The 12637-nt window shown below is 42.9% G+C and overlaps 1 protein-coding gene across 3 annotated transcripts in view; it reads left to right on the forward strand.

The window, feature by feature from the left end:
* The window catches only part of LOC139763153 (uncharacterized), a 106211-nt gene that overhangs the window by 81103 nt on the left and 12471 nt on the right, over positions 1–12637 (forward strand). For all 3 annotated transcript variants that reach the window (XM_071688859.1, XM_071688858.1, XM_071688857.1), the window contains exon 4: positions 7542–7748. In XM_071688859.1, coding sequence (XP_071544960.1) covers positions 7542–7748 — 207 coding nt within the window. The remainder of the gene's footprint in view (positions 1–7541; positions 7749–12637) is intronic.

The following is a 12637-nucleotide window of genomic DNA, read 5'->3' on the forward strand; positions in this document are numbered from 1 at the left end:
GTAGGGTGTTTTGGTAGTTGTGATGTACGAAGTGAGAGGGTCAAGGAGAATGATTTGCTGAAGGGAGATGAGATAGTTAAAGCTTTACGGATGATGAAATCTGGCAAGGCAGCGGGCTTGGATGGTATTGTAGTGGAATTTATCAAAAAAGGGGGTGACTGTGTTGCTGATTAGTTGGTAAGGATATTCAGTTAATGAATGGACCATGGTGAAGTGCCTGAGGATTGGTGGAATGCATGCATATTGACTCTGTACAAAGGTAAAGGGGATGAAGGCGAGTGTTCAAACTAAAGATGTATAAGTTTGTTGAGTATTCCTGGGAAATGATATGGGAGTGTATTGATTGAGAGGGTGAAGGCATGTACGGAGCATTAGATTTGGGAAGAGCAATGTGGTTTCCGAAGTGGTAGAGGATGTGTGAAAGGAGGGCAAGGAATAGAGTGAATTGGAGCGATGTGGTATACCGGGGTTGACGTACTGTCAGTGGATTGAATCAAGGCATGTGAAGCGTCTGGGGGTAAACAACTTTGTCGCTGTCTCCCGCAAACGCGGGAGACAGCGACAAAGTATAAAAAAAAAAAAAAAAAAAAAAAATAATATATATATATATATATATATATATATATATATATATATATATATATATATATATATATATATATATTTTTTTTTTTTGCTTTGTCGCTGTCTCCCGCGTTTGCGAGGTAGCGCAAGGAAACAGACGAAAGAAATGGCCCAACCCACCCCCATACACATGTATATACATACGTCCACACACGCAAATATACATACCTACACAGCTTTCCATGGTTTACCCCCAGACGCTTCACATGCCTTGATTCAATCCACTGACAGTACGTCAACCCCGGTATACCACATCGCTCCAATTCACTCTATTCCTTGCCCTCCTTTCACCCTCCTGCATGTTCAGGCCCCGATCACACAAAATCTTTTTCACTCCATCTTTCCACCTCCAATTTGGTCTCCCTCTTCTCCCCGTTCCCTCCACCTCCGACACATATATCCTCTTGGTCAATCTTTCCTCACTCATTCTCTCCATGTGCCCAAACCATTTCAAAACACCCTCTTCTGCTCTCTCAACCACGCTCTTTTTATTTCCACACATCTCTCTTACCCTTACGTTACTTACTCGATCAAACCACCTCACACCACACATTGTCCTCAAACATCTCATTTCCAGCACATCCATCCTCCTGCGCACAACTCTATCCATAGCCCACGCCTCGCAACCATACAACATTGTTGGAACCACTATTCCTTCAAACATACCCATTTTTGCTTTCCGAGATAATGTTCTCAACTTCCACACATTCTTCAAGGCTCCCAGAATTTTCGCACCCTCCCCCACCCTATGATCCACTTCCGCTTCCAATCACTTTCTTCTCTTCCTACTCGTACACATGCCTTACATCCTCGATAAAAACTATTCACTGCTTTTAGCAACTTCCCTCCCACACCATATATTCCTAATACCTTCCACAGAGCATCTCTATCAACTCTATCATATGCCTTCTCCAGATCCATAAATGCTACATACAAATCCATTTACTTTTCTACGTATTTTTCACATACATTCTTCAAAGGAAACACCTAATCCACATATTCTCTACCTTTCTGAAACCACACTGCTCCTCTCCAATCTGATGCTCTGTACATGCTTGCACCTCTCAATCAATACCCTCCCATATAATTTCCCAGGAATACTCAAGAAACTTATACCTCTGTAATTTGAGCGCTTACCTTTATCCCCTTTGCCTTTGTACAATGGCACTATGTATGCATTCCGCCAATCCTCAGGCACCTCACCATTAGTCATACATACATTAAATAACTTCTCCAACTAGTCAACAACACAGTCACACCCTTTTTTGATAAATTCTACTTCAATACCATCCAAGCCCGCTGCCTTGCTGGCTTTCATCTTCCACAAAGCTTTTACAACCTCTTCTCTTTTACCAAACCATTCTCCCTAACCCTCTTACATGCAGGAGAATGAAAGGCGTTCAAGGAATAGAGTGAATTGGAACGATGTGGTATACCGCGGTCGAAGTACTGGCAATGGATTGAACCAGGGCATGTAGAGTGTCGGGGGTAAACCATGGAAAGTTTTGCGAGGCCTACATGTGGCAAGGGAGCTGTGGCTTCGGTACATTATACACGACAGCTAGAGACTGAGTGTGAACAAATGTGGTCTTTGCTGTTTTTTCATAGCGCTACCTCGCGCGCGTATGGGGGGGGGGGTGCCATTTCATGAGTGGCAGGGTGGCGACGGTAATAGCTGAGGGCAGCAAGTATGAATATGTACACACAGCAAAAAAACTATCGCGCGTTTTTTGTACGAAACAAAATGACGCACCAGACGTAGAATAATGGAACAGTCAACATTTTCCTGTGAGATGGTGGTAGCCCTGATGTCCCTGCCTGTGGGTGTCCTCACCTATCTAATGGCAACGATATATCCTTCCGTATGTAGTACAGTAGATGGGATACGTAAATTGAGCATGTAAATGTAATATTCTGCACAGTGAGGCATATTGCAGTAATCATCATCTCTTGCAAAGTGTCAAATTCGTGGTGTAAAATAATATTCTACATAGTAACTACGACACCCTGCTTCATACCGGCGGTGATTTATCTGTCTTCTGGTTTAGATTAATCAGCAACCTCACGTAATATGTAGTATCACCTGTGTGACTGATAACAGTATGTCACAAACCTGGCACCACATCATAGTATTTAGTAAACCAACATGAAAAGTAATGACTCTTTTCATAGATCTGCATTAGTTAACTTCCCTTTAACAGTGAAAATCAGATTTCTATATAACATGACCATAGACATGTTGTTGGAGGTTAAGAAAGTAATCTTTGACTGTAAACTTTATTATTTCAATACTTGGTATAACCTCCTCCCGTTGCCAACACTTCATTGAGCCTTCGAGACATGGATGCCACTAACGTCTGCGTTAAGTTCCTTCCAGAAGGGCTTCGTAGATGTTCCCATGCTTGTAAAGCATCATTTACGACTGTAGCACGACATCGATGTTGTCGGTCAGGCAGGCCTTCCTGCATGGTCGCCCATACGTGCTCTATCGGGTTGAGATCAGGCGATTTTGCAGGATGTGACATCACTGTTATACGTGGATGGCGAGCATACCACGCCTTTACAACCCTGGATGTGTGAACTGGGCTGTTATCTTGGACGAGGTAAAATGGCTCCGGCTCTGGAAACAGCATAGCCCCCACTGAAGGTAGCAGGACCTCCTCCAGTATCTCAACGTATCTAGGTCCGGTCAACTGGCCAGGCCCGACATCCACCAACTCACCGACACCAGCACCATGGATGGATCCAACCAAATAGTCCTGCACTGACGCGCGCGCCCACTCCTCCTGCTACCCACCACATGTTGTGTCTCGTATCTGGTTATATAAAATGTATAAAATTACATAAGACACACGTGTGTCTTAATCATATTACTGCAACTGTTGCTGCAATATAGATTGAGATAATAACTAAGTAAATTAAAAAATATTAGCTAACTTAATATATAATAATTATTTATCATGATATCACATCGTAAATGGAGATTATTGCTACAGTATTTACATATACCGTATAGAGTGATCATGATCACTGTTATTCACTTAAAAAATAATGAGTGTGCATAACTCAAATGTAATACTGCAGCACAACAGGACGTTTCAAGCAGCAAACCACTGTGGTGGCCGTGGCACCATGGTTTCAAAGCACTTCCGGAACGGTTGTTCATGTTGGCCTCACCATAAATTGTCATTGTAAAATGGAAAATATGTTATATAGCATAACCTCTGTGTGTGTGTGTGTGTGTGTGTGTGTGTGTGTGTGTGTGTGAGAGAGAGACAGACAGACAGAGAAAGAGCTAACCTGGTGTTAGGATGCCGCCAAACATGTTTGTTTGCAGGGGGACCATCGCTGCAGAAGGTTTTTTCATCACAAAAGATGTTCTCCCAAAACTGATGTGGCTTGTCCGCATACTCCAACGCATACTCCAGCCTGCTCTCCATGTTTGCCTCACTTAACACAGGTTTTGTTGCTGGTATGCGACCGACCACGTAGCCCCTTAGAGTGATGTCTGTTTCGGACAGTTTGAGGCGTGCACTGCAGACCAAGAATATCCCGAATGTTGCTAGCGGGCGTGAAGGGGGCGTGAGCAGCAATGACAGCTGCTATGGCCTAGGGAAAGGATGACATATTGCAAATATAACATGTGATGTGGTTGTTTACATAACATCAAGTGGTCCAGTATACCTATAAATGTAACATCATTACCTGGGGTTGTGCAACGTGGGCGCCGACGCCGATGTCTGTTGTCTGTGTTGCCCAACTCTGCCTGTCGGTGAATCCATCGTGCTACGGTTGACCGGTGAATACCAAGACGTCTCCCAGTTTCAGAGTCGCTGTAGCCCTCATTATGAAGCTGTAGAATAGCTTCACGTGTCGCTTGTGAGATCTCCATGGTAGAATTAGATATACCACAAAAACAACCTTTCGACATTGGCTCGCAGTGAACTATACCCGCGCTGTTTCATTGTTTCAAAAATATATCGCATGTCTCATTACATTTCCTGCATGGACACGAAATGGCGGTGTAAGATAACCTTTATGGACTGCCACGAACCCAGATGTGCTATAGAATAATACAATATCAATAGTAAAACATATTCTTCCCAAATTACACCTATACAATATGAAGCTATTGTGTTTACCTGGCATCACATTGAGGTATGCTGCAGCTAACACATGCGGGGGTTGCTGCATATAGCTGTGTGTGTCTCACAGCTATATTACACACACCAATTCAAAAATAGGGGTTCGTACTGCCTTGTGTGATGTAATTTTATTGTTAATGATATAATGCCGCTCTTGTGGCACGTAACTTACATGGGTCTAGCATAGGACTCTGGAAACCTGTGGCTTCCAGGCACGTATACCAACCCTACCAGCATGGTACAACAGGTAGGTCAGTAATCATTACACACGTCTTCAGACCCCCCTCTGCGCGATAGTTTTTTTTGTTGTGTGTACCTTTAGTAGAAGAACGTACAGAGTATACCATTGGTAGAAGAATGTACAGCGTATACCTTTGGTAGAAGAATGTACAGCATCTACCATTGGTTGAAGAACTTACAGCGTCTACCACTGGTAGAAGAAAGTACAGCATCTACCGTTCGTAGAATAACGTATAGCATCTACTAGTGTTAGAAAAACCAGTATCTACAACTGCTAGAAGAACGTACAGCATATTCCGATGGGAAATGAACGTACAGCATTTAACAGTGGTAAATGAAAGTACAGCATCTACCACTGGTAGAAGACCGTATAGCATCTACCTCAAGTAGAAGAACGTACACCTACCACTGGTAGAAGAACGTACAGCATCTACCAGTGAGAGAATAACGTACAGAATTTACTACTGATAGAAGAACGTACAACATCTACCACTTGCAAAAGAACGTAGAGCATCTGTGATTGGTAGAAGAACGTAGAGCATCTATGATTGGTAGAAGAACGTTTAGCATATACCACTGGTAGAAGAACTTACACTATTTACCACTGGCAGAAGAACGAACAACATCTACCACTGGTATAAGAACGTACAATATCTACCACTGGTAGAACAGAGTACATCATTTACCATTGATAGAAGAACGTACAGCATCTACCACTGGCAGAAGAACGTACAGCTTCTGCCATTGGTAAAGGAACGTAGAGTATCTTCCACTGGTAGAAGGACGTACAGCATGTACCATTGATAGAAGAACGTACAGTATCTACCACTGGTAGAAGAAGGTATAGCATCAACCACTGGTAGAAGAACGTACAGCATCTACTACTGATAGAAGAACGTACTGCATCTACTAGTGTTAGAAAAATGTTCAGTATTTACCACTGCTAGAAGAACGTACAACATATTCCGGAGGGTAATGAACGTACAGCATTCACAAGTTGTAAAAGTAAGTACAGCATCTACCACTGGTAGAAAAACGTATAGCGTCTACCACTAGTAGAAGAACGTACACCCTCTACCACAGGTAGAAGAACGAACAGCATCTACCAGTGGTAGAAGAATATGCAGAATCTACCACTGGTAGAAGAACGTACAGCATTTAACACTGCTAGAAGATCTTACAGCATCTGCCTTTGGTAGAAGAACGTAAAGCATATGCCATTGGTAGAAGAATGTACAGCATCTACCATTGGTTGAAGAATGTACAGCATCTACCATTGGTAGAAGAACGTACAGCATCTACCACTGGTATAAGAACGTACAGCGTCTACTACTGATAGAAGAACGTACAGCATCTACTAGTGTTAGAAGAACGGACAATATTTACCACTGCTAGAAGAACGTGCAGCATACATATTTCGGTGGGAAATGAACGCACAGCATTTACAAGTGGTAAAAGAATGTTCAGCATCTACCACTGGTAGAAGAACGTATAGTATCTACTACAAGTTTAAGAACGTACACCTACTACTGGTAGAAGAATGTACAGCATCTACCAATGGTAAAAGAACATACAGCATCTATCAGTGGTAAAAGAACGTACAGCATCTACTACAGGTAGAATCCAGTAGAATTTTGTTTTCGCCTCAGCATCTCAAACTTGGTCTTACGGAGCACTTAGTAAAGGTTATGGATAGAAATTTGCCAGCGTTTAGGGACCTGGGTGGGAGATCAAGGGTCAGTGAGTTCAAGAATGCTGTTTTCGTCGATCCTCTGATTCGCAAGGTGTTAAGAGACAAGCAGCTTGACCACTTTCTCGGTGAAGGCAAGATAACAGGTTGTAATGCTTTCCTGCTGGAAGCAACCAACTTTCTAGGAATAATCAACAGCAAAACCTCTCCATATTCTGTCATCAAATAGTATGCGATATGTCTTTAAAGATACATATGCTCCACCACTCTCACTCACCTCCGGCGCAGTGAGTGATGAGCACAGCAAACGTTTCCATCGAGATATTTTAGCGACAGAGAAATAATGCCAAGCTAAAGTTAAGCTATGTTGACGGACTATTGCTGTACGGTAACAAGAGATGCCACAACAATTGTATACAAGCGATAAGTGAGGAGGTTTCGTGTTTAATCGAGGTAAGCTGTGCTCTGTGTCATCAATATTGTGTGTAATACAAGAAAAACGTAAGACAGGGAAACCATAAACAGTCAAGCGTTCTCAAGATCATTTCCGTATCCAGCATCTCAAAATCCTGAAAAGAAAAACATTACACCTCTGAAACACAAGCCAGATTTCTTGAACAATGTCATATCTTATCGAGGGAAACGGCGATCAATTACAAAAAATGAATAACAGATATTAAAAGTAAGATAGAGAAAGTAATATTCCTAAATGACTTATGTAATGTGTATTTGTATTTACACACAAAAGTAATATAAATGTCCACTTCCTGTGAAAAATGATATATCTTGCTTTACCTAGGAAGTTGATAACGACCATATAAGTACTTCTTCATCGTGCGCAGAGTTGAATGTGGTATCTTTGGTGCACCTGCTGGATCCAGACACGCACACTCGCCTCCAGTACCCAGGCGAAGAACTGGCGCTGGTCATGGAGTGTCCATACCTGGTGGATGACCACGCTCGCAGTGTGGGTGCCTGGCTGGGGAGCATGTGGCCTGCAGAACCTAAGGCACACTGCATGGTTACAATCTGGGACACTGACCTCACAGGTAAGTTGTGTGTTCAGGACTGTAACCATCCGTACCTCACAGGTAAGTTGTAAGTTCAGCACTAACACCATCTGCACCTCACAGTTTAGTTGTGTGATCACCGGTATCACTATCTGTACTTCATAGGTAAGTTGTGTGTTCAACAGTGTCACCATCTGTACCTCACCGATAAGTTGCGTTTTCAGCACTGTCACCATTTGTACCTCAGAGGTTAGTCGTTTGTTCAGCACTGTCACCATCTGTACCTCACAGGTAAGTTTTGTGTTCAGCACTATCACCAACTCTACCTCACAGGTAAGTTGAGTGTTCAGCACTGTCACCATCTGTACCTCACACGCAAGTTGTTTTCAGCACTGTCACCAACTCTACCTCACAGGTAAGTTGAGTGTTCAGCACTCTCACCATCTGTACCTCACACGCAAGTTGTTTTCAGCACTGTCACCAACTCTACCTCACAGGTAAGTTGAGTGTTCAGCACTCTCACCATCTGTACCTCAGAGGTTAGTTGTTTGTTCAGCACTGTCACCCTCTGTGCCTCACAGGTTAGTTGTGTTCAGTACTGTTAACATGTGAACCCCAAAGGTACGTTTTGTGTTCAGCAATGTCACCATCTGTACCTTACAGGTAAGTTGCGTGTTCAGCACTGTCACCATCTGTTCCTCACACGTAAGTTTATGTTCAGCATTTTCAACATCTGTACCTCACAGTTTAGCTGTGTGTTCAGCACTTTCACCATCTGTACCTCAGAGGTTAGTTGTATGTTAAACACTGTCACCATCTGTACTATACATGTGAGATGTATGTTCAACACTGTCACTATCTGTACCTCATAGGTGACTTGTGTTTTCAGCGCTGTTACCGTCTATGCCTCACAAGTAAGTTTTGTGTTCATTAGTCACCATCTGTAACTTAGAGGTTAGTTGTGTGTTCAGCACTGTCATCATCTGTTCCTCATAGGTAAGTTTTGTGTTCAGCACTGTCAACATCTGTACCTCACAGTTTAGCTGTGTGTTCAGCACTATCAACATCTGTACCTCACAGTTTAGCTGTGTGTTCAGCACTTTAAACATCTGTACTACAGAGGTTGGTTGTGTGTTCAGGAAAGGCAACATCTATACATCACAGGTTAGTTGTATCTTCAGCACTGTTCCCATCTGTACCTCACATGTTAGTTCTGTGTTCACCACTTACACCATCTCTACCTCAGATGTTAGTTGAGTGTTCAGCACAGTCACCATCTATACCTCACAGGGTAATTGTGTGTTCATCACTGCCACCATCTGTACCTTACAGTTTAGTTTTGTGTTCAGTACTGTCTTCGTCTGTACCTCACAGGTTAGTTGTCTGTTCAGTACTGTCATCCGAATATACCTAACAGGTTAGTTGTGTGTTCACCACTGTCTCCATATGTACCTCACAAGTTAATTGTGTGTTCAGCACAGTCACCATCTGTACCTCAAAGGTAGGTTGTGTCTTCAGCACTGTTACCATCTGCACCTCACAGATTAGCTGTGTGTTCAGCACTATTACCATCTGTTCCTCAGAAGTTACTTGTGAGTTCAGCAATGTCACCATCTGTACCTAAGAGGTTGGTTGTGTCTTCAGCACTGTCACCATCTATGCCTCGCACGTTAATTGTGTGTTCAGCACTGTCAATATCTGTACCCCACATGTTAGTTGTGTGTTCAGCACTATCATCATCTGTACCTTCCAGGTAATTGGTGTGTTCAGCACTGTCACAAAATATACCTCACAGTTTAGTTGTATGTTCAGCAATGTCTCCATGTGTATTTCACAGGTAAGTTGTGTGTTCTACTCTGTCATCATCCGTACCTCATAGATACGTTGTGCGTTCAGCACTGTCAACATCTGTTCCTCACGGGTTAGTTTTGTGTTCAGCACTGTCACCAAATATACCTCACAGGGTAGTTGTGTGCTCAGCACTCTCTGTACCTCACAGGAAAATTGTGTTCTACACTGTCATCATCTGTACCTCACAGATAATCTATGTGGTCAGCACTCTCACCATCTGTACCTCACAGGTAAGTTGTGTCTAGCACTGTCACCTTGTGTACCTTACAGGTGAGTTGTGTGTTTAGCACTGTCGCTATGTGTTCCTCAGGGCTTGTGTGATCAGCATTGACACCATCTGCACCACATAGGTAAGTTGTGTGTTCAGGAATGTCACCATCTGTACCCCAGAAGTTAGTCTTGTGTTCAGCACTGTCACCATCTGTACCTCAAAGGATAATTGCGTGTTCAGCATTGTCACCATCTGTACCTCACATGTTAGTTGTGTGTTCCGGACTCTCACCAAATATACCTGACAGGATAGTTGCGTGTTCAGTACTGTCACCATCTGTACCTCACAGGTTAATTGTGTTCAGCACTGTCACCATCTGTACCTCTGAGGTACGTTGTCTTTTCAGCACTGTCACCTCTATGCCTCAGACGTAAGTTGTGTTTTCAGCACTGTCATCACCAGTACCTCACAGGTAAGTTGTGTGTTCATCACTGTCAGCATCTGTACCCCAGAGGTTATTTGTGTGTTCAGGACTGTCAACATCTATACCTCAGATGTGAGTTGTATGTTCTTATGTGTCAACATCTGTACCTTCCAGGTTACATGTGTTCAGTACTGTCATCATCTGTACCTCACTTGTTAGTTGTGTGTTCTGCGATTTCAGAATCTCTACCTCACAAGTATGTTGTGTTTTTAGCATCAACACCATCTGTACCTCACAGGTATATTGTGTGTTCAACACTGTCACCATATGTAATTCAGAGGTTAGTTGTGTTCAGTACTGTCACCATCTGTACCTCACATGTTAGTTGTGTGTTCTGCAGTGTCACCATCTGTACATCACAGGACATTGGTGTGTTCAGCACTGTCAATATCTGTACTTCATATGTTAGTTGTGTGTTCATCACTGTCACCATCTGTACATCACAGGACATTGGTGTGTTCAGCACTGTCACCATTTATACTTCACACGTTAGTTGTGCGTTTAGCACTGCACCATCTGTAACTCACAGGTTAATAGTGTGCTCAGCACTGTCGCCATCTATACCTCAGAGGTTAGTTGTGTGTTCAGCACTGTCAGCATCTGCACCTCGCTGGTTAATTGTGTGTTTAGCACTGTCACCATCTGTACCTCACAGGTTACTTTTGTGTTTAGCACTCCCAATATAAGCACTTCACAGGTTATTTGTGTGTTCAGCACTGTCACCATATGTGCGTCGCACTTTAGTTGCGTGTTCAGCACTCTCACCATCTGTACTTCACACGTTAGTTCTTAGTTCATCACTGTAGCCAAATTTATCTCACAGGTTAGTTGTGTGTTCAGCACAGTCATCATCTGTACCTCATAGGTTAATGCGTGTTCATCACTGTCACCATCTTTACCTCATAGGTTAGTTTTGTGTTCACCTCTGTCACCATCTGTACCTCACAGGTTAATTGTGTGTTCAGCACTGTCGCAATATATACCCCAGAGTTTAGTTTTATGTTCAGTACTGTCACCATGTGTAACTCATATGTAATTTGTGTTTTCTACACTGTCACCATCTGTACCCCACAGATAGGTTGTCGAGCACTGTCACCATCCTTACATCACTGGTAACTTGTGTGTTCAGCACTCTCATTATCTGTAAACCACAGGCTAGTTTTGTGCTCAGCACTGTTACCATCGGTATCTCACAAGTATGTTGTATGTTCAGCACTGTTACCATCGGTAAATCACAAGTATGTTGTACGTTCAGCACTGTCACAATATGAACCTTAAAAGGATATTTGTGTGTTCAGTACTGGTACCATCTGTACCTACGAGGTAAATTGTACGGTCTGATGTGTCACCATCTGTACCGTGGAGGTTAATTGTATGGTCTGATGTGTCATCATCTGTACCTTTCAGGTTATTGATGTGTTCAGCACTTTCACCATCTATACATCAGATGTTAGTTGTGTGTTCAGCACTGTCACCATCTGAACCTTACAGGACAGTTGTGTGTTCATCACCTTCACCATCTATACCTCATAAGTATATTGTGTTTTCTGCTCTGACACCATCTCTACTTCTCAGATATATATTGTTTTCAACACTGTCACCATATGTACCTCACAGGTTAAATGTGGGTTCACTACTGTCACCATCTATACCTCACAGGTTAGTTGTGTTCTGCAGTGTCACCTTCTGTACCTCACAGGTTAGTTATGTGTTCAGCACTGTCGACATCTGTACCTCACATATTAGTTGTATGTTCAGCACTGTCACCATCTATACCTCACAGGTTATTGGTGTGTTCAGCACTGTCGCAAAATATACCTCACAGGTTAGTTCAGCACTGTCTCCTTGTGTATTTCACAGGTAAGTTGTGGGTTCTACACTGTCATCATCTGTACCTCACAAATAATTCACGTGCTCACCACTGTCACCATCTGTACCTCAGGGAAGTTGTGTGTCTAGCTCTGTCAACATATGTACCTTACAGGTAAGTTGTGTGTTTAGCACTGTCAACATATGTTCCTCACAGGCCAGTTGTGTGATCAGCACTGTCACTATCTGCACCTCACAGGTAAGTTGTGTGTTCAGGAATGTCACCGTCTGTACCCCAGAGGTTTGTCGTGTGTTCAACACTGTCACATTTGTACCTCATAGGATAGTCGTGTGTTCAGCACTTTTACCATCTGTACCTCACATGTTAGTTGTATGAGCAGCACTGTCACCATTTGTACCTCACAGCATAGTTGTGTGTTCAGCACTGTCAGCATCTGCACCTCGCTGGTTAATTATGTGTTCAGCACTGTCACCATCTGTAGCTCAGACGTTATTTGTGTGTTCAGCAGTGTCCCCAACTGTACCTCACAGGTTGAATGTAGGTTCAGTACT

Source organism: Panulirus ornatus, chromosome 46 (genome assembly GCF_036320965.1).
Source record: "Panulirus ornatus isolate Po-2019 chromosome 46, ASM3632096v1, whole genome shotgun sequence".
Lineage (NCBI taxonomy): Eukaryota > Metazoa > Arthropoda > Malacostraca > Decapoda > Palinuridae > Panulirus > Panulirus ornatus.